Source organism: Coenobita brevimanus, chromosome 72 (assembly GCF_032717465.1).
Source record: "Coenobita brevimanus isolate Jiangsu-jjx chromosome 72, ASM3271746v2, whole genome shotgun sequence".
In the NCBI taxonomy this organism is placed as follows: Eukaryota; Metazoa; Arthropoda; class Malacostraca; order Decapoda; family Coenobitidae; genus Coenobita; species Coenobita brevimanus.
This window is the reverse complement of record NC_137025.1, coordinates 21,467,531-21,491,739: the sequence shown is the minus strand read 5'-3', so window position 1 is coordinate 21,491,739 and position 24,209 is coordinate 21,467,531. Positions and strand designations below refer to the sequence as shown.

The 24,209-nt window shown below is 38.5% G+C and overlaps 1 protein-coding gene across 1 annotated transcript in view; it reads right to left on the bottom strand.

Moving 5' to 3' along the window:
- Nucleotides 1-24,209, bottom strand: part of Tnpo-SR (transportin 3) — a 453,809-nt gene that overhangs the window by 144,627 nt on the left and 284,973 nt on the right. Inside the window, exon 12 of the mRNA XM_080278214.1 lies at nucleotides 12,201-12,335. Coding sequence (XP_080134340.1) covers nucleotides 12,201-12,335 — 135 coding nt within the window. The remainder of the gene's footprint in view (nucleotides 1-12,200; nucleotides 12,336-24,209) is intronic.

Sequence of the window (24,209 nt, the reverse complement as noted above, 5' to 3'; positions counted from 1 at the left end):
CACATGGTTGGATCATGGTGGAGAGGGACAGTGTTTTGTGTACAACTGGTGAGGGGGAATTTGTGGGCTTCTCCGAAGATGATGTGCAAAATGGAAGTACTCAGCTGAACCTAACAAGAGTAGCTGGAGCAGAGAAAACAGTGGAGAGGAATGTCCAGGAGTTAAAAGAGGTATGGGAAGTAACTAGAGAGATGCAGGAACGGACCTTAGAGCAGGAGAAAGAGATCAAAATCCTACAGATTAAACTGGAAAATGTTTGCACACACACTGATGAACAAGAAACAGAAGTCTCTGAATTAAAAGTGAGTAATGAATCTGCCTCAAATGGAATAAAATAGCTCAAGAGGGAAAATGAGAGGTTGGAAGAAGAATGAGACAGGATGAAAAGTAAACTAGATGAGTATGAATCCATATCAAGGATGCAAGATGAGCACATTAAGGAAATCAAGAAGCAACACAAGGGGTGGAAGAAAATTCAGGAGGAAGGAAATGAAAATATGAAAGAGATTATAGATCAACAAAGCAAGGAAAAGGTGGAGAAGGAAGTGGTTAGGGTACTGAAAAGTAGAGAATCTTTAGTCAGGGATGTAGCAGATAAGAAAAACTGTAATAATTTCAGGAGTAAAAGAAAATATGACAGTAAGATCAGAAAGAGAAAAAGAACTGAGTAAGGTTAAAGAAATAATATCAGTAGTTATGGAGGGTAACAATGAAGCTCAAGAAGAGATTGAAGAAGGGTTTAGGTTAGGAAAATACGAGGAAGGAGGGGCAAGGCCACTGAAGGTAAAGTTCAAGTCCCAGGTAATGGTAAATGAAATCACCAATAGAACATGGAAATAATCAGACAAAGAGGGGTTCAAAAATGTTTGGATAAGGAGAGATTCAAATGAAGAAGAAAGAGCTAAAATAACGGAGTTAGTAGGTAGGTAGAGGCACTCGCCGTCCACTCACTTGATGTAGTGCTGCTCTCGAATGTCTACCCTTTCCTCTCTTCCATCCTCTTCTGTCTTTCTTTCCTTCAGTCTTTCCTCATCCTTCTGCCTACGGGTGACTGTACACTCCCTCTTCTATCTTTCTTTCCTTCAATCTTTCCCCTTCCCTCTGCCTGTGGGCAACTCTGTACTGAGTGACAAGCCAAATGGTTTCCCGTACACCAGGAATCCATTTACTACGCTGGGTGGTAACCATATAACGAAATTTTTGGCGCTTGGTGGTTTAGTGAGTAAATACAGAGCGCCGATCAGATTGGGCCGGTGAAGGTTTATATCCAAGGGTTGGTTGGGGTTTACTGCTCACGTAATGCCACTCAGGGATGAGTGAGGTTGGTCACTCTCATCTTAAACGGCAGGATCAATTTGCCTAGCCCTGGGCTCCTACGCTTCTTATGGGGCAACGTAGGATTGGATGATGGATGGATGGATAGTAAAGGAAGCCATCCATCCATTCATCATTCAGTCCTACATTGCCCAATGAGGAGCATAGGAGCCCAGGGCTAGGCATGTTGGTCCTGACATTTAAGATGAGCGACCAGTCTCACTCATCCCTGAGTGGCATTACATGTGCAATAAACCCCAACCAACCCTTGGATATAAACCTTCACCGGCTCAATCTGACTGGCGCTCCGTATTTACTCACTAAACCACCAAGCGCCAAAAATTTCGTTATATGGTTACCACCCAGTGTAGTAAAAGGTTTCCTGGTGTACGGGAAACCATTTGGCTTGTCACTCAGTGTAGAGTCACCCACAGGCAGAGAGAAGAGGAAAGAATGAAGGAAAGAAAGACAGAAGAGGATGGAAGGAAAGAAGGGTGGAGGAGAGGAAAGGGCAGACATCCATGAGCAGCACTACATCGAGTGAGTGGACGGTGAGCGCCCCCACCTAAAAGCACAGAGAACGAAGGACAAGAAGACACTGTTTTATTGGAGAGTTATGGATCAGAAATTGAGGAAGTGGTACCGACGAAGAAAACAAGAGAAGAGGGTATAAAAAACAACAAAAAGTTTGAAAGTGGAATACTAATGCTGATGGTTTAATATCAGCAAGGTTAGAAATCAATGATTTCTTGAGGGTACACGAAACTGATGTTATGTGCTTTGTTGAGACCAAGTAAACAGAGGATACTGATCTCCATATGGGAGATGGTAAATACAAACTGTGGAGAAGTGACAGAAAAGAAAAAATGGGAGGAGGAGTGATGATAGCAGTGAAGAACACCATAAATGTAGATACTGTGGAAATGGGAGAGGGTAGGGCTGAAGCGATAAATATGAAACTAGAAACTGGAGAGAATGGCAAGAAAGATACGCAAGTAGTGTATGTTCCCCCTAAGACAAGAGCATGAAATGATGATGAATACCTGGAGATGTTGTCAACATGGGTAGTTATCTACAGAAAGGGACTGAAAAGAGCAATAATATAACTTTAATTGGTGATTTTAATTGCAAAGAAGTGAACTGGGAGGAATGGGACTCAGGAGGCAGGGACACTCATGGGGCACCATATTGTTCAATATAACAATGAGTAATGTGATGACGCAGTGGGTCAAAGAAGAGACACGATTCCAAGGTGAGGACACACCAGGAAGATTTGATTTACTGCTAACCAAAGAATCCGACATAACTGAACCTTTGAAATATCTGTGTCCTATAGGAAAAAGTGATCACGTGGTCACTGAGCTCCAGATGATAATAGGGAATGTGGTGCCAGGAGACGAGCTTTATAGGCAGGGAAGATACAACTCTGGGAAAGCAAACTTCACAGGACTGAGAAATTTTTTTGAAAATGAGGATTGGAGAAAATTCAGAGAAACAAGAGAGATACAGGGGAAGTGGGATATCTTTCTAGACCTCTATAATTCGGGAGTGGAAAAATAAGTGCCAAGAATAAGGGGGAAAGAAAACAGGAAAAAGGAGTGGTTTAATAGAAGGTGTATGACAGCAGAAAAAGAGAGGGACATGGCGTGGAACAATTGGAGAAAGACAGGTAATAAAAGAACAAAGAAAAGAATATAAAAAAAAACTAGAAATGAATATACAAGAATACACAGAAAGGAAGAAAGGAACTTTGAAAAAGGTATAATAGACAAATGTGAGGATGAACCCAAACTGTTTTATAGATCTGTCAATGGCAAATTGAAACAAAAGGAAGGCGTCAGTAATGTTCCTGATTTATGTAAATGATATGGTAGATGGAATGAACAGCTAAGCAAGTCTGTTTGCTGATGATGCAAAGATCTTGAGGAGAGTAGAAGTCGAGGAAGACTGTAAAATGTGGCAGGAACTCTTGAATAGGATCCAACATTGGAGCCAGATGTGGGAAATGAAATTTAATGCAGAAAAATGTAAAATATTGGAAATGGGTAAGAGTCCCAAGAAGCCATCACTGAATTACATGATGGGTAATGAACCAATCAAAAGAATGAGAGAGGAGAAAGCTTTGGGAGTGCTGGTCCAGGATAGTCTGTCACCAGAAAAACACATTAACAAGATAGTTTGAGAGATGTACAATCTCTTGACTAACATACGAGTGGAATTCCATTACATGGATGGGGAAATGATGAAAAAATTGATAGTGGCTATGATCCACCCCAGATTGGAATATGCAGCAGTAGTGTGGTCCCCACACAAGAAGAAAGATATAAATAAAATCGAGAGAATACAAAGAACAGCAACCAAGATGGTCCCCAGCCTGGCAGATGTGTCTTACAGACAGAGGCTGGAAAAGCTGGGCCTGACTTCCTTAGAAGAAAGGAGAGAGAGGGGTGACATGATTGCAACGTTCAGAGCCATGATGGGACTCAACAAAATTGACAAAAATGATCTGTTCGTATGGGATGGGTGAGTAACAAGAGGACACGGAATGAAACTAAAAACGCCAAGTTGTTTGAAGGATATCAAGAAATACAGCTTTCCATATAGATGCACAGATCTGTGGAACAGCCTGGACAAAGAGATCGTCCAGTCTAAAAACTTAAACGAGTTCAAAGCAAAATTTGACAATGAGCAAAAGAGACGGGACCCCACGAGCGTAGCTCATTTCCTCTATATCACAACTAGGTAAATACACATACACACACACACACACACACACACACACACCATTCAGAGTCTGATCCAGTCCAATGAAACAGCCAATGAAGAAATTAGGAATTTGAAGCGGGAAAATGTTGAACTGAGGAGGAAATTAGAAGAGAGTACTAATAAAACGGAGAAGGTGAGTAATGTATTAGAAGAACATAAGGCAAAGTGGGCACATGTAGAAGAAGAACAGAAAGAAGTGGTCAGCTTAAGAGAGATCATCCAGGAAGAAAGGAAAATGAACAAGAAAGAAATGGAAGAAAATGTAGTGAAAATACTGAAGAAAAAAGAGAAAATAGTGAGAGAAACTGTAGAAAGGAACAGATGTGTGGTAGTATTTGGAAACAGGGAAGAGGAAGAAAAGGTTAGGTTCGTAAGACTCGAGAGAGACACGAACATGGTGAGAGGAATATTAGGCAAGATTGACCCCGAAGGAGACAAGTGGGTAAAAGAAATTGAGGAAGTAAGGAGGATAGGGCCTTATAAGAAAGGGGAAACAAGACCAATGAGAGTCAAGTTTACATCAGAAAGTGTAATAAATGAGATACTTAAAGTGACCTGGAAATTAAGCAAAGAGGCGGGGATGGAAAATATTATAATAAGAAAAGATCTGAATGAAGAAGAAAGAGAAGTTTTAAAATCATTAAAGGAAGAAGTAAAGGAAAAAAATGATAAGAGGACAAAGGAAGAATGTAATACTTTTTTTTGGAGAGTATTGGATATGAAAGTAAGGAAATGGTATTTAAGGAAATAGAAGTGAAGGAAACTAGGGGGGATGGTTGTGAAAGATCAGAAGTTGAGGAGGTGGTATGGACAGACAGTAGGAGAGAAGAGGGTATTAATAATGTCAAAAATAATTTGAAGGTGATATATACTAATGTTGATGGTTTCATATTGACAAGGATCGAAATTAATGATTTCTTGAGAGAACATGAACCTGATGTCATGTGCTTTGTAGAGACCAAATTAAGAGAAGATATTGATGTTCATTTGGGAGATGGTAAATACAAACTGTGGAGAAAAGACAGAAAAGAAAAAAAGGGAGGAGGAGTGATGATAGCAGTGAAGAACAACATAAATGTAGATACTGTGGAAATGGGAGAAGGCAGGGCTGAAGTGATATATATGAAATTAGAAACTGGAGAGAATGTTAAGAGAGATATGGCAGTATCGTATGTTCCCCCAAAGACGAGAGCATGGAAGGATGACGAATACCATGAGATGTTAGCTACTTGCAAAAAATAAATGAGAAAAGCAATAATATAATTTTGGTGGGTGACTTTAATTGTAAAGAGGTGAACTGGGAGGAATGGTACTCGGGAGGCGGCGAGGATTCGTGGGGCACTATGTTATTAAATATACAGTAATCACTCCAATATCCGGATCAATAGAGCCATCGGTAGGTTCGGATATTGGTTTTGTCCGGATATTGGGCCCCAGCTTATGGACTTGTACTTACGGACCCTAACACAGAGAAACACCTATACAACTCCCTCCGGACATGCATAGCACCTATTTAACACCCAAATCACACCAATAAGGCACATAAATGACTGAAATAAATGCAATAGACACATAAAATGTGGGTTTAGAAGTATGTTCATACATTAATAAACATTCTGGTACTTATGGACTCTAACCGAACCTAACCGAACTCTGAAAAACACATTCCTACTGCACATGCATGAGGTAAGTTTAGTATGGAAAGAAGTACAGTATGACACTTTCTGGTAAGTATAGTATGGGAAAAAATACAATATGAAACATTCTGGTAAATATAGTATGGAAAATAGTACAACATGAAACATTTTGGCTACTTACAGCAAGTCCCTGGCCACCTCGATGAATAACCGCCTCCTCTCGGACTCTGACAGTAAGAACGATTTCCTGAAGCACTTGCACTACACTCTTCCTGAAGTCTTGCACTGAACTTAGTCACTAACACACAGAAGTCCGTTCTTTTCACAGTGTTCACTTTAGCCCAAATAATGTTCCATTAAATTTAAGTGTTGCACATTAACTTTTCCCAAGCCATGGCGAAGAGCGTAGGTCTTGTCGCGGTGAGAGACAGGCGGGAAGTGGGGAGGATGCAGCGGCGCTCTATCGGACGTCGGAGGAATGACGAACCAAAACAATGCTCTCACGCGGCGCGCGCGGCAAGTTCAAATTACGGACGGCAAAAAATCGATTTTTTCCCCAATTTTTTTGGATTTTCGGACCATTTTGGGAATGTTTGATCCCAGGACGATAAGGTTCGGTTAGTGGGGATGTTCGGTTATTGGGCGTCCGGATATTAGAGGGATTACTGTAATAATGAATAATGTGATGACGCAATGGGTCAAAGAAGAGACACGGTTTCGAGGTGAGGACACACCAGCAAGGTTAGATTTACTGTTCACCAAAGAACCCGATGTAATAGAGTCATTGGAATATCTCTGTCCTTTGGGAAAAAGTGATCACGTGGTCATTGAGTTCCAGATGTTAATAGGAAACGTTGAGCCAAGAGACGAGCTTCATAGACAGGGAAGATACAACTTTGGGAAAGCAAATTTTACAGGATTGAGAAACTTTTTTGAAAATGCGGATTGGAGAAAATTCAGAGAAACAAGAGAGATACAGAGGAAGTGGGATATCTTTCTAGACCTCTATAATTTGGGAGTGGAAAAATTTATACCAAGAGTAAGAGGGAAAGAAAACAGGAAAAAGGAGTGGTTTAACAGAAGGTGTATGATAGCAAAAAAAGAGAGAGATAAGGCGTGGAACAATTGGAGAAAGAGAGGTAACGACAGAACAAAGGAAGAATATAAAAGAACAAGAAATGAATACACAAGAATACATAGAGAAGAAGAAAGGAATTTTGAAAAAGGTATAATTGACAAATGCAAGAATGAACCCAAACTGTTTTATAGATTTGTTAATGGCAAACTGAAACAAAAGGAAGGAATCACCAAACTGAAAGTAGAAGGAGAGGTCTTTAAGGATGCGGCAATGCAAGCAGAAATAATGAACAAACGTTTCCAGTCAGTTTTCACTAAAGAAAAGGAGCTTGTGGAAGGGGAGGGAGTGATTAGAAATGTTCTGGTGATGAAAGATATAAAAGTGGAGGTACAGGAAGTGTATAAATTACTGGAAACTCAAGATGTAAGGAAAGCCCCAGGACCTGATGGAATTTCTAATTGGGTACTGAAGGAATGCAGAGAACAACTGGCGGATAAAATTCACAGCTTAATTGTATGCTCACTGGAAGAGGGGAGAGTGCCAAAAGAATGGAAGAGGGCAAATGTGGTACCAATTTACAAGGGAGGAAACAGGGAAGAACCCCGGAATTATAGACCAGTGTCTCTAACCAGCATGGTCACAAAATTGTGTGAGAGAATCCTGAAAGACAGATGGATAAAATATCTGGAAGAGATGAATATTTTGGCTGAATGTCAGTTTGGATTCAGAAGTGGAAGGTCATGTGTTTCAAACTTGTTGAGCTTTAACTCAAGAGCGATTGATGTGGTACAGGAGAGAGATGGTTAGGTGGATTGTGTGTACTTAGACTTAGAGAAGGCCTTTGACAAGGTACCTCATAAGAGACTAATGTGGAAACTAAAATATATAGAAGGACTAAAGGGGAAACTTCTGGAATGGATGAGAGACTTTTTGAGAGACAGACAAATGAGGACAGTAATAAAGGAAAAGATGTCCGGTTGGAGGGAAGTAATAAATGGAGTCCCTCAAGGCTCAGTGATGGCGCCAGTAATGTTCCTGATTTACGTTAATGATATGGTAGATGGAGTGAACAGTTATGCAAGTCTGTTTGCTGATGATGTAAAGATCTTGAGGAAGATAGAGGTTGAGGAGGATTGTAAAATACTGCAGGAGGATTTGGATAGGATACACAATTGGAGCCGGACGTGGGAAATGAAATTTAATGTAAAGAAATGTAAAATATTGGAAATGGGTAAAAGTACCAGGAGGCCATCACTCAATTATTTGTTGGGTAATGAATTAATCACAAAAAGGAGAGAAGAGAAAGACTTGGGAGTGCTGGTCCAAGAAAGTTTGTCACCAGAAAAGCACATTAACAAGATAGTTGGAGAGACTTATAAACTCTTGACTAACATAAGAGTAGCATTTCATTATATGGATGAGGAAATGATGAAAAAATTGATAGTGGCCATGATCCGCCCCAGGTTAGAATATGCAGCGGTAGTGTGGTCCCCACACAAAAGAAAGATATAAACAAGATTGAGAGAATACAAAGAACAGCAACCAAGATGGTCCCCAGTCTGACAGACCTGTCATACAGAGAGAGGCTGGAAAAACTGGATTTGCCTTCGTTAGAGGAAAGGAGAAAGAGGGGAGACATGATTGCGGTGTTCAGGACCATGGTGGGAGTAGATAAAATTGACAAAGAAGATCTGTTTGTATGGGATAAGAGAGCAACAAGAGGACATGGAATGAAATTGAAAAAGTCAAGCTGCTTGAAGGATATCGAGAAATATAGCTTTCCTTACAGAAGTATAGACTTATGGAATAGCCTGGACAAAGAGATCGTCCAGTCTAAAAACTTAAACGGCTTTAAAGTTAAATTCGACTTATTGAGAAACAGCGATGGAAACCCACGAGCATAGTACATTCCGTGTTAGGTATATTAGGTAAATACTTAAATATTTGGAACGACTTAGACAAAGAGGTGGTGCATGAGAAAAACATTCATGTTTGTAAAGGTAGACTTGATAAATGTGGATATGGAGACAGGACAACACGAGCATTGCTCAATTCCTGCATACTACAAATAGGTAAATACATATATTGAAGGAAGTTTCTGAGGAAATCTGTAATAAAGACATAGAGGAACACAAAAGGCTAGGGAAATATGAGAGAAATAAATCAAGGCCCCTGAAAATAACCTTCCAGAGTATAAACACTGTGGAGGAAATACTAAAAAGTGCAAACAAACTTATGGAAAAAGAGGATTTCAAAAATGTGTGAATAAAAAGATGCCTAACTCAAGAGGACCTGGGATTACTCAAAGAGAAGAGGGAGGAGGCAAAAACAAAGAATGAGGGAAGATCAGATGAGGAGAACACATTTCTTTTACAAAGTAATTGAATTGGAGGTACGAAAGTGGTACATAAACAGAAGGGAATAAAAAGAAGGAAGGAAACAGATTCAAGTCATGACAAATATGTAAACAAGATGATTAAGCTGATGTACTCTAATGTTGATGGAAGTATCTAAATTACTAGAGATGAATGATTATTATTAAAGAAAAGGAACCACATATTGTTTGCCTAACTGAAACAAAATTAACATCAAGGATATCAAACAATACCCTAAACCTAGAGGAATACAATACATGGAGAAGAGACAGGAACTTAAAAAGGGGAGGAGGAATTATATTAACAAAGATAAATCTGCAAAGTCAAAGAAATTGAACTAGATATACCCTCACAGGAGGAACTGATCGGTGTAGAGATTAGAATAACTGAAGGGAAAGTAATTGTGGCAAATTTATACATGGCACCCTGATCAAACATTTGAAAACAGGCAAATATGAAGACGTGGAAGACAGTACAATTCTAACTTTAAGAGCATTACTACACAGAATGGAGGAAAAATCTGAAAGAATTATACAATCTGGAGATTTCAACACAAATATAAATTGGAATACTCTAGATAGTACTAGATCTTATATTTACTATGCAAGAAAACGATATTGATAATATTATGTATCACCCTCTATTCAGCAAAAGTGACCATGCAGTATTAAATTACAACTTCAGGATTGCATATGACACAGTTACCAGTAATGAAAGTTACAAAATGAGCCTTAACTAAAAAAAAGGGCAACTATGATGACCTAAAGAAATACGTTTTAGAAATAGATGGGGAAAAAGAACTTAGAGGACAAGATTTAAATGTTATATATAGAAAATTCTGTGAACTTTATGAAATACAAGTTCAAAATTACATTCCTCGGCACAAAGAAGCAGAAATGAAAATAAAGAAATGGTTTAATAAAGAATGTAAAAAATCAAAAGAAAAAAAAGAGACTTGTTGTGGAATGGATACAGAAAACACAACAGTGAGAAGGCATACAACAACTATACACTGGCAAAAAACAAATATAAAAGAATAAGGAGAGAAGCCCAAAAACAGTTTGAGGACGACATTATAAACAAAAGTAGTGATCAACTGAAGCTGTTTTACAGCTACATCCGAAGCAAAATCAAAGCACAGGTAAAAGATAAAATACAATCCATTAAGGATGAAGGGATCCTCTACACAAAAGAGAAAGATATTGTGAAGCATTAAATAAGAATTTCCAATCAGTTTTTACAGAAAATAATTTTGAGAGGGATGATATGGAACATGCATGCCCACACATATTACCAGATATACAAATATCAGAAAAAGAAATACAGGAGGAGTTAAGTAAATTACACAAAGGAAAAGCAAATGGTCCAGACAAAATTTCAGGTCGGGTGCTACATGAATGTGCAAAGGAGTTAAGTAGACCATTATCTTTAATATTCAAGGAATCCTTGGGTCAAGGTAAACTACCTGATATTTGGAAGAAAGCAAACATTGCTCCCTTATTCAAGAAAGGGAACAGACAAAATCCACCCAACTACCGACCAGTTTCACTAACCAGTGTTGTAAGATACTGGAAAAGCTGATAAGAAAAGTTTGGGTAAACCATCTAGAAGAACACAATATGATAACAGAAAGGCAATCTGGTTTCAGAAAGGGAAAATCATGAGTTACTAATCTGTTAAGCTACTATGACAGAGTTGCAGAAACGATACAGAAAAGAGAAGGATGGGTGGACAGTATCTATCGATTTCAAGAAAGCATCTGACAAAATACCACATCAAAGACTTTTATAGAAACTGTACCATCAAGGAGGAATCCATGGCAAATTCTACTGTTGGATGCAAGATTTTCTCAGAAAAAGGGAAATGAGAACAGTACTAAGGGGAAATTGCTAATCATGGAGGGAAATGACAAACGGAGTTCCACAGTACTCAGTGCTGGCACCAATTATGTTTTTAGTGTATATAAATGACACTGATAGTAATACTGGAAATGAAAGCTATTTAAATATGTTTGCTGATGATGCAAAAATACAAAGGAGAATTACTAACAGACTCTTGTAAAACGCTACAAGAAGAATTAAATAAACTTCATGAATGGAGTTACACATGGGAAATGGAATTCATTGTGGGCAATTGTCATGTAATCATTTTTGGTAAAAGTGGGAAAAGACCAGATTGGGAGTATAAGTTAGGAAGTAAAATCTTACACATATCAGAGAGAAGGACTTAGGTGTGATGATCAATAACAGACTATCTCTAGCTGACCACATACGTGAGAGGTGCAGAACATGTATACACTTCTTGCAAATATGAGAATAGCATTCACATACATTAATGAATACATGCTGAGAAAGATAATAACATCTTTCATCAGAACAACCCTGGAGTATGTATCAGTAGTCTGGAGTCCTCATCTAAAGAAATACATAGATAAGACTGAAATAGTTCAAAGGGCAGCTAAAAGATGGGTACCAAGCATAAGGGATCTAAGCTATGAAGACTAAAAAAAACTGAATCTGCCAACACGACAGGACAGAAGGAAAAGAGGAGACATGATTATGCTATATAAATGCATATCAGGGAGGGAGAAAATAGACATAAATGAATATATATAACCTAAGGAGAAACATCAGCAAGTGGACACTGCAAAAACTGCACAAAAATGAAAGCGATAAAGAGATAAGGAAATTTAGTTTCCCAAATAGGGCAATTGATCAGTGGAATGCACTAGCAAGTGAAATAGTGTGTGCCAAAACAATTCATAAATTTAAGGAGATGTTTGATGAAAATGGTTTAAGACACAGGACAGTACGAGCTTGATTCATTCTGTAAAAATACAATTAGGTAAGAACAATTAAGCAAGTGCACACACACACACACACATCACTGTGACTGGGGCAGTTTAACCACTATAAATAAACATGGTACCCACACGTGCATGACAACCTCCAATTGGAACTTTTCAAGCTATGCACCTTCATGACCCCGAACTAGACCATTCCAAACACTACAGATAAACAAGGTAATCACCTCCATGACGACCTCCTGACATGGATGCTGCTCCCCATTTTGAACACTGGGGTTGACGTTGCGGAAAATTGCTGCCAGCCGGTCCAGCCACACCACAGGGTCACTGGCTGTATTCTTCTCCATCGGGACATTCTCCTGGAAGCGCCATGCACACCATGCAGTTAATTACTGAACACAATGATGGAAAAAAAGAAACGTACATACATAACCAAACTGAAATGCGTGATTACATTAGCTTGTGAATAAAACATACACACACAAATAGATAACAAATACAGGTTGTGATGTGTTCCTAGAGAGCTTTTTTTTTTCTTCATACAAACAGTACAATAAATTGAGGGAGACTAGTACATTAGCTTGAAAAGTACCAATGCTTTCTTCTTTTTTCCCCCATATTACTGTGGACTTAATGGTAAAAATTAAAATAGTGATCCCTTAATTATAGTTGTTTTTGTTATCCCTGCATGATGAAAACAAGCACTCTTCCATTACAGTGCACTTTTCTGACTCAAAAACATCATTATCACATGCCTGTGCTGGGCCCAGTCTCAGTCTCACAAACATTGCCCTAGCACTTCAGTCCAAGACATCATCACACAAGTGGGTTGTTTTCATTGGCCAGGATTATTTTACTGAAAATACTTAATTTTCATTGGCCAACACATACTGGGGTACAAAGTGAGTTTAAAGAAGCAATTCCTACACACTGAAGTCATGAACACCAATACTTGGGGCCAAATGCATGCTAATACTATATTTCCAATTATACAAACTGCAATGCCCATTTTTATGCTTAATACTCATAACATATTAAAATCACTACAGGTAACAAACTGGTACTCTATCTCTCTGTCTATTACCAGATGCCGTACTCCCGTAAGGGATGGCCACAAACAAATATCCTCCATGTCACCCTGTCCCCTGCCATTTCACTGCCCTGCTCCCAATTCACACCCTCCTCTCTCAAATACCTCTCCACTCCATCCTCCATCTCATCCTTGGCCTCCCCCTCCTGGTAGTCAATAATTTTAAAAGCACAGTAGTATACGACTGATGTTGCCTTGACCAGATTTTGTGTACAACCAAGCCCAACACACAAGGTTACAGACTTTCTCACGTTAGTTTAAACAGCAGAAATACCTTAGTGATTCACATCCTCTTCTCCCTGGTTGTTTTTCATAGTATTCTCACAATTTTTATGATGGTTAATGATTGTTTACCGATTTTGTTTTCTCTGTTCTTTTTATAAACGTTCATCCTAGTTCACTTACTTAACAAGAATACTGGGAGACTTCCTAAAACCTACTTAAATCAACCAAAATTTATTATTACAAACCTAACCTTACATAGTCATAAGCTTGCCTTACCTAATCAAAATTGTATAACCTAATACAACAATATAACCTAACCCAAGCAAAAATAGCCTAACTTAATCACACTCAACTATAGCGATCCACATCAAACTTTCCCAAGCCAAACCTAATCTAATATAACCTGACCCAATCTAAACTAACTTTACTTAACCATAACCTAGCCCAATCTAACATATCCCAACCAATGATAACAACCAAACACACCAAAATTGCATAAAACAGGCTACGTTAGTATAAAAATTTGCATTAAATTAGTTATAATTTTGCAATAAATTATTTATCTAAAAAGGAAGTACACAAACAAAAATCATTTACTGCCACCTTAAGTTTGCTAGCAGGCAATCAGTTAATTTTGTTTACAATTTACTGGTGAACTTGGTGTGGTGCTAACACTCAATGCTCCATGTGTGTGCATATCCAACCCATAGAATGTTTAGCTTACTGATCACTTATGATGTTTTTATGATAATACACACATATCTAAGTCTGCATTACTGCAATTTTAAGTACCAATAAGTACTAAGGCCATTAGGTGACCATTAGGTGACCAAGGCTGACTCCTGCAAGCATGTTGGAGCCTACCAAAACGAAAACGATCAAGTAATTTGCTTCTGACTGCAGGTGGTCTTTGCATCGGGCACCTCAACCCACAGGCCTATCCCAACCCATGATTGTAGTATAATGTGCAGGATATTTTTTTTAACAAATTTCTTGGGGAAAAAAGTGCTCATTAAATTTATACAGCATGAAATATGGTAGGTTGGGTTGAGTTACAAAAACTTAGGTCAGGTTTAGATAAATCAGCATTGATATGGGTAATTTCATGCCAAAAATAATGTTCCACACTTGCATCCGTCTGTCTTCGGTGCAAAACAAGATGGCGTCCATCTGTCTTTGGCACTGTTGGGGATTATGAACGCAATTTACCACTATTGTTGCAATAGTTTACCTTCATAAAAAATAATCGGAAAAATATAGAAAACAAACTTCAACAATACGCAGTGAACTGGTAAGGTTTTGCTGCTGCTTAAACTAAATTGTAAAGTTACATCAAGTCTACTGTTAGGGGCAATGTGAGTGGCCGGTCAATGGTTTGATGGGGAAAGTGTACCCAACAGCAGATTAAATATTCTCCCTTACTGTGCCCCTATCAACACTTTCTATTAATCCACCCATACCTATTTGCATTTCTGGTACCTAACATATCATTATTATGTATGGCACTGTATTTGGTGGGTCTAGATAACTGTTGTAAAACGGAAAACTGGGGTTTGAGCTTGGGGCGCTTGGGACCAAGTAGGATAAATTCCATAAGTTCTGTATATTCATAATTGCACATTTCCATTATCACACATATAACTGAATATAAACAAACGATTACAATGCTGAAATATTTGATTACGAGGCAAAAGGCTGAGGCTGCCCTGGTACTATGATGATTCTAAAGACGAGAAATTTCCCAAGCCATTCCGGGAGCACTGGAATGCTCTTTGATCTAAAACAATAAATTAAAATAAGAAAGGCCTAGTCACATGAAGCTCCAAAGAACATAGTGAATTTAATATTCCATTCACCACCCACAACCAACCTTAAAAATAACTAGCCTCCTTTCACCAACACTGATCCCAGTCAAGGCTATATACTGTAATACCATTACTGAGAAAAAAGTCACAAACAGGTCAACTATGATATAACATATTCTAATACACCATGACTGCACAAACAACAACCAACCACTATTAAAGTTAATAACTATAAGTACATACACCCACAGACAGATGAACCTGCTACATGTCAAGTGGCTGGTTTGCAATACCTGGTAACTCGACATGGTAAAGCATAGAATTCTATGAATGAAGTTCGTAATCAATAACGGTGATCCTGATTGGCTGCTGTTTTTTTTGGTGTAGTCATTATGGAAGAAAGGAAAAATTGTCAATAAATATGTATGCACATTCGCATTAAATAATTATTTGTACTAGTTTTCCTCACAAGCTTTTTTTCTTAAAGGTGTGATAGAATTATATTAAAAAGAAAACATACCAGATTTAGCATTTCTTACTCACAGGCTTACCACATGATTTCATAAGGCCCGCATGAACAGAATACTTGGTCATTGGAATTCAAGAAGTTTTATTGAATGTTTTCTTCACTTTGTAGATTAGTACATTCTTATTGCTGAAGAAACAGCTACCATAAAATAATGTAGCAAAGTAAATGAAATTAAACTGCAACAACAGTTAACCATCCTCCTCCGCCACATCTTCAGCACAGGACAGAGGCCATTCAAGGCAGGGTGACCAACAGTTCCATCCCATATAACCTAGACATACGATACACTTCTTTATTAAAACAAAATTCACTAATTAGCGACCTCATTACGGTGGTTGGTGTGGGTGCCCATCATCCACTCATTCAGTGTGGCGCCACTCTATCCTAGAGTGACTCCACATTGAGCGACAAGCAAAATAATTTCCTCTATGATAAGAAATCATTTAAAAAGCTGAATGGTAACCTTATGACCAACTGATACGCATTCTCTATGTGTCATCATGTGGGTTGACGGGGGGGTTAGTGCCCCTCCCTGGAAAAGAACTAACTAAAACGACTCAGCCCAGGACTGACCAACAGGTGACGAGCTTGGACCATAAAACAGACATGGTGCAGATTTCAACGTAGAATGTGAGGGGTGCGAATGAGGAGAAGGGAGAGAGAGAGAGAGAGAGAGAGAGACAGAGAGAGAGACAGAGACAGACAGACAGCCAGAAACAGAAACTGTCCTAGTGTTTGATGATGCAAAAGTGGACATAGGTGGATTGATTGAGACCATATGGGAGTGTGAGAGTGAGGGAGCATGGATTGGGTATAAGTGTGGGAGCAGGTGAGAATGATTAGGCAAAAAAGTGAATGAAATGTTGTGTGCAAGAGATGGAAGGAAAAAATGGGAAAGTATGGACCAGTTGGTTCAAGAATTGTGTGGTTACGATTAAATGCAGGAATACAAGTGTTGGCGAGTGTGTGTGCAAATGAGCCAACAGCAGACCATGCGAACAGAGGCAAATGTGGAAATATGCATGGAAATGTTTGACGGGGATGAGAATGTTTCTGATCGAAGATATGAATGGAATAGTACAGAATGCGAAGATGAATGGAATAAATGGTGAGTGGGATGTGCCTGCAGAAGTGGATGAGAATGATAGTGCTCTAGTGGACATCTGTGCAGGGAGGTAGTTTGGTGATGGCCAATACTCTCTGTAGCCATAAAATGATCCAATGGTATATGTGGTGAGTAAAGAGAAGGATGGGTGGTGAACTGAATGAATGATGGCAATGACTGTTTATGTGTGTGTGTGTGTATTTAGCTAACTGTATTTAAGTAATCGTGATATACAGGAAATGAGCTACGCTCGTGGGGTCACGTCTCTGTTTCTCAGTAAGTCAAATTTAGCTTTAAATTCGTTTAAGTTTTTAGACTGGACGATCTCTTTGTCCACACTATTCCACAGGTCTATATATCTATAAGGAAAACTATATTTCTTGATATCCTTCAAGCAGCTAGGTTTCTTGAGTTTCAGTCCGTATCCTCTTGTTACTTTCTTATCCCATACAAACAGATCTTCTTTGTCAATTTTGTCTACTCCCACCATGGTCCTGAACACTGCAATTATGTCTCCTCTCATTCTCCTTTCTTCTAAGAAAGGCAATTCCAGCTTTTCCAACCTCTCTCTATATGACAAATCTGCCAGACTGGGGACCATATTGGTTGCTGTTCTTCGTATTCTCTCAATCTTGTTTATACCTTTCTTTTTGTGTGGGGACCACACTACTGCTGCATATTTAAAGCTGGGGCGAATCATGGCCACTATCAATTTTTTCATCATCTCCTCATCCATCTAATGAAAAGATACTCTTATATTAGTCAGGAGTCTACACGTCTCTCTAACTGTCTTGTTAATGTCTTTTTCAAATGACAAACTATCATGGACCAGCACTCCCAAGTCTTTCTCTTCTCTCGCTTTGTGACTGGTTCATTACCCATCAAATAATTCAATGATGGCCTCTTGGTACTTTTACCCATTTCCAATATTTTACATTTCTTTGCATTAAATTTCATTTCCCACACCCGGCTCCAATCGTATATCCTATCCAGATCCTCCTGCAGCATTCTACAATCCTCCTCAACCTCTACCTTCCTCATGATCTTTGCATCATCAGCAAACAGACTTGCATAACTGTTCACTAAATCTACGATATCATTTACATAAATCAGGAACATTACTGGCGCCAACACCGAGCCCTGTGGGACTCCACTTGTTACTTCCCTCCATCCAGACATCCTATCCTTTATTATTGTCCTCATTTGTCTGTCTCCCAAAAAGTCTCTCATCCATTCCAGGAGGTTCCCCTTCAGTCCTCCTATATGCTCTAGTTTCCACATTAGTCTTTAGTTTGTGTGTGTGTGTGTGTGTGTGTGTGTGTGTGTGTGTGTGTGTGTGTGTATTTACCCAATTGTGATATACAGGAAATGAGCTACGCTCGTGGGTCCCATCTCTGTTTCGCAATAAGTCAAATTTGGTTTTAAACTTGTTTAAACTGGATGATCTCTTTGTCCAGGTTATTCCACAGGTCTATACATCTATAAGGAAAACTATATTTCTTGATATCCTTCAAGCAGCTTGGCTTCTTCAGTTTCATCCCGTGTCCTCTTGTTAGTCTGTTATCCCATAAAAACAGATCTTCTTTGTCAATTTTATCTACTCCCACCATGGTCCAGAACACTGCAATCATGTCTCCCCTCTTTGTCCTTTCTTCTAAGGAAGGCAAATCCAGCTTTTCCAGCCTCTCTCTGTACGACAGATATGCCAGACTGGGGACCATCTTGGTTGCTGTTCTTTATAATCTCTCAATCTTGTTTATATCTTTCTTTTTCTGTTGGGACCACACAACTGCTGCTTATTCTAACCTGGGGCGAATCATGGCCACAATCAATTTTTTCACCATTTCCTCATCCATATAATGAAAAGCTACTCATATCAGTCAGGAGTTTATACGTCTCTCTAACTGCCTTGTTAATGTGTTTTCAGGTGACAAACTGTCCTGGACCAGCACTCCCAAATCTTTCTCTTCTCTCGCTTTTGTGATTGGTTCGTTACCCATCAAATGGCCTCTTGGTACTTTTATCCATTTCCAATATTTTACATTTCTTTGCATTAAATTTCATTTCCCACAACCGGCTCCAATCGTATATCCTATCCAGATCCTCCTGCAGCATTTTCCAATCCTCCTCAACCTCTACCTTCCTCAAGATCTTTGCATCATCAGCAAACAGACGTGCATAACTGTTCACTCCATCTACGATATCATTTACATAAATCAGGAACATTACTGGCGCCAACACCGAGCCCTGTGGGACTCCACTTGTTACTTCCCTCCATCCAGACATCCTATCCTTCATTATTGTCCTCATTTGTCTCTCAAAAAGTTTCTCATCCACTCCAGGAGGTTCCCCTTCAGTCCTCCTATATGCTCGTTTCCACATTAGTCTCTTATGGGGTACCTTGTTGAAGGCCTTTTCCAAATCTAAATACACACAATCCACCTAACCATCTCTTTCCTGTACCACGTCAACTGCTCTTGAGTAAAAACTCAACAAGTTGGAAACACATGACCTTCAACTTCTAAATCCAAACTGGCTATCTGCCAAAATAGTCATCTCTTCTAGATATTTTATCCATCTATCTTTCAGAATTCTTATAAACAATTATGCGACCATGTTGGTTAGGGACACTGGTCTATAATTCAGGGGTTCTTCTCTGTTTCCTCCCTTATAAAGTGGTACCACATTTGCCCTCTTCCATTCTTGAGGCACTTTCCCCTCTTCCCGAGAACACACAATTAAACTGTGAATCTTGTCCGCCAGTTGTTTTCTGCATTCCTTCAGTATCCAATTAGAGATTCCATCTGGTCCTGGGGCTTTCCTTACATCTTGAGTTTCCAGTAATTTATACACTTCCTGTACTTCCACTTTTATATCTTTTATCACTACGTTTCCAGTTACTCCCGCCCCTTCCACAAACTCCTTTTCATTAGTGAAAGCTGATTGGAAACATTTGCTCATTATTTCTGCTTGCACTGGTGTGTGTGTGTGTGTGTGTGTGTGTGTGTGTGTGTGTGTGTGTGTTCTTACCTTACCTAATTGTATCTTTACAGGAATGAGTCAAGCTCGTACTGTCCCGTGTCTTAAACCATATTTATCGTACATATCCTTAAATTTGTGAATTGTTTTGGCATACACTATTTCATTCGGTAGTGCATTCCATTGATCAATTGCTCTGTTTGGGAAACTAAATTTCCTTACGTCTTTATCACCTCTCTTCTTATGCAGTTTTTTGCAGTGTCCTCTTGCCCATGTTACTCCATATGTTAAGTAATCATTTATGTCTATTTTCTCCTTTCCTGATATGCATTTATATAGCATTATCATGTCACCTCTTTTCCTTCTCTCCTGTAAAGTTGGTAGATTCAGTTTATTTAGTCTTTCTTCGCAGCTTAGGTCCCTTAAGCTTGGTATCCATCTTGTAGCGGCCCTTTGAACTTTTTCGATCTTGTCTATATGCTTTTTGAGATGAGGACTCCACACTACTGATGCATATTCCAGGGTTGGTCTAATGAATGATGTTATTATCCTTCTTAGCAGGTCTTCATTTATGTATGTGAATGCTATTCTCATATTTGCAAGCAGTGTATACATGTTCCGTACCTTCTCGCTGATGTGGTCAGCCGGAGATAGTCTGTTACTGATAATCACAACTAGGTCCTTCTCTCTTTCTGATGTATATAGGGTTTTATTTCCTAACTTATAATCCCAATCAGGTCTTTTTCCACTTTTACCAAACTTGATTACATGACACTTGTCCACACTGAATTCCATTTGCCATGTATTACTCCATTCATGAAGTTTATTTAATTCTTCTTGTAGCTCTTTACAAGAGTCTGTGTTAGTAATTCTCCTTTGTATTTCTGCATCATCTGCAAACATATTCAGATAGCTCTCACTTCCAGTGTTACTGTTTATATCATTTATATACACTAAAAACATGATTGGTGCCAGCACTGAACCCTGTGGTACTCCACTAGTCACTTCTTTCCATGATGAATAGTTTCCTCTTAGTACTGTCCTCATTTCTCTTTTTATGAGAAAGTCTTGCATCCAACAAAACAGTTTGCCTCAAATTCCTCGTTGATGGTACAGTTTCCATAAAAGTCTTTGGTGTGGTACTGTGTCAAAAGCTTTCTTGAAATCTAAATAGATACTGTCCACCCATCCTTCCCTTTCCTATATTGTGTTTGTTACTCTGTCATAGTAGCTCAACAGATTAGTAACACATGATTTTCCTTTTCTGAAACCAAACTGTCTTTCTGTTATCATACTATGTTCTTCTAGATGATTTACCCAAGCTTTTCTTATAAGTTTTTCTAATACCTTGCTTACAACACTGGTCAGTGATACTGGTCGGTAGTTGAGTGGATTTTGTCTCTTTCCTTTCTTGAATAAGGGGACAATATTTGCTTTTTTCCAAATATCAGGTAGTTTACCTTGACTCAAGGATTTCTTGAAAATTATAAATAATGGTTTACTTAACTCCTTTGCACATTCTCGTAATACACAACATGAAATTTCATCAGGACCACTTGCTTTTCCTCCGTCTAATCTACTTAACTCCTCCTGGATTACTTTTTCTGCTATTTGTATATCTGGTAGTATGTGTGGACATGCGTGTTCCACATAGTCCCTCTCAAAATTTTTTTCTTCTGTAAAAACTAATTGGAAATTCTTATTTAGTGCTTCACAAATATCTTTCTCTTGTGTATAAGTGATTCCCTCGTCCGTAATGGATTGTATTATATCTTTTACTTTGGTTTTGCTTCTGATGTAGCTGTAAAATAGCTTTGGTTGATCACTACTTTTATTTATTATATCCTCCTCAAACTGTTTTTGGGCTTCCCTCCTCATTCTTGTATAGTCGTTTCTTGCCTGTTTGTAATTATTATACGCCTTTTCACTATTGTGTCTTCTGTATCTATTCCACAACAAATCTCTTCTTTCTTTTGATTTTTTACATTCTGTATTGAACCATTTCTGTATTTTCTTATCTGCTTCTTTGTGCTTTGGGATGTACTTCTGGACTCCTATTTCATAAAATTCACAAAAATTTTTATATACAGCATTTAAATCTTGTCCGCTAAGCTCATTTTCCCAATCCACTTCTAAGAAATACTTCTTTAGGTCTTGATAATTTCCCTTTTTATAGTTTAGGATCTTTTTGTAACTGTCATTGCTGTTAACTATGTCATATGCTATCCTGAAGTTATAATTTAGTACTGCATGATCGCTTTTGTTGAGTGGAGGGTGATATATTAAACTATCAATATCATTTTCTTGCCTAGTAAATAGTAGATCTAGCACTGAAGGTACATCAAGTCCTCTTTTTCTGGTGGTTTCCCTCACATGTTGCGTTAGGAAAAACTCTTGAACGAGATCCAGGAGCTTTTGGTCCCAACAGCTTTCTTGGCTAATTATATCTAGAGTATTCCAATTTATATTTGTATTAAAATCCCCAGTTAGTATAATTCTTTCCGATTTCTCTTCCATTTTATGTAGTAATGATCTTAAACTCTGAATTGTACTCTCTGCCAGGTCCTCATATTCGTCTCTTTCCCATGTGTTTGATCTGGGTGGCATGTACAAATTGGCTACAATTACTTTCCCTTCAGATGTGTTGATCTCTACTGCAATCAGTTCTACTTGTGAGGGTATATCTAGTTTTATTTCATTGACTTTTAGATTTTTCTTAGTTAATATTATAATTCCTCCTCTTTTTTTTAAATTTGTCTCTTCTCCATATATTCTATTCCTCTAAGTTTAGTATGTCATTGGATATCCTTGGTGTTAATTTTGTTTCAGTTAGGCATATTATTTGTGGTTCATTTTCTCTGACATAATCATTCATCTCTAATAATTTAGATACCATTCCATCCACATTTGAGTACATCAACTTTATCATCTTGTCTATATACTTATCATGACATGGTTTTACTACCTTCCTCCTTTTTATTCCATCCTGTTTGTGTACCACTTTCGTACCTGGAATCCTATTACTGTACTTTGAAAAAAAATTTCTTCTTCTCCTCTTCTGATCTTCTCTCATTTTTTGTTTTTGCTTCCTCCCTTTTCTCTTAAAGTAATTCCAGTTCCTCTTGTGTTAGGCATCTTTTTATCCATACATTTTTGAACTCCTCTTTTTCCATAAGATTCTTTGCATTTTTTAGTATGTCTTCCATAGTGTTTACACTCTGGAAAGTCACCTTTAGAGGTCTTGTCTTGCTTTTCTCATATTTCCCTAACCTTTTGTGTTCCTCTATGTCTTTACTACAGATTTCCTCTGATACTTCTTTCAGTAAGCTCATTACATTTGCCATCTCCTTTTTGTCTCTTGTGATCTTGTTTTTTACTTCTTCCTCTTCTATACCAGTGATTACTATAGATTTGTTTATATCTACTGAATCTCTGACTAACTTTGGATTGTTTTGGATTATTCTTTTCACTTCCTTTTGTGTGTGTGTGTGTGTGTGTGTGTGTGTGTGTGTGTGTGTGTGTGTGTGGATAACAGACTGAGAAGGTATGTACTGGATGCGAGAGTATACAGAGGTTCGGGGAGTGGACTTTCTGGCCACCACTTGGTGATAGTGAAAGTCAAGGTACAAATGCAGTAGATAAACAGGAAAATAAGGCAGAAGGAAGTCGTCTGTACAAAAAGGGTAGAAGGGCTGGGGGGTGGGGGGGAGGCAGAATATGAGAGAAGTGGAGGAGCGATTGGGTAAATATATCGCGCAGATTGGGAGGGGGGGGGGGGAAGGTGTGCAAAATATTGAGAAGAAAATCTGTGCGTCATGTGAGGTGGTGCATGGGGTGAAGAGATAATGAAAGGGGTGTAGGAACAGCATTGTGGAATGAAGAGGTGGGACAAGCTGTTGTGCGAAAGAAGAAAGCATATAATGAGTGAGTGGGATGCAGAGGCATGGAGGAAGTTGAGAGACATAACAGACAGCTATATGTAGAGAAAATTAAATAGGTGAAAAAATTAGTGAGAGAGAAGGTAAGAAGAGTGGATGAGGAATTTGGAAGGAATTTGAGCGTAAAGTGGATGGAATTTAAGAAAATGTTCTGGAAGGAGGTAACGAGAGTTAAACAGCATGATAGAGAAGGTAGTTGGGGAGTGAAAGATAAAAATGGTAGACTGCTAGTGGAGAAAGGAGAAAAAATGAGCACATGAAGAGAATACTTTATGGAATTGTTAAAAGCAGAGAAAAGCTGGTAGGCGAGGATGGCCAGCTCAAAGCAGACGGAGCTTGGCCAGCGACCGAAAGTGAGTATCGATACTGAAAGTCATTTCTGCTGCTCAAAGTGTACAATGAAAGATACAAGTATCTTCCCAAAGTCTGACGAATATAGCATGGAAAAATCAAATCATTTGAAACACGCACTAGTAGAAACAGGGTTTTCATTGTATTTTGCCTGGTGTAAATTTTCTTCAGACTGAACTAGGAAGATAGTTGTGTCGTTCATTGTACATTT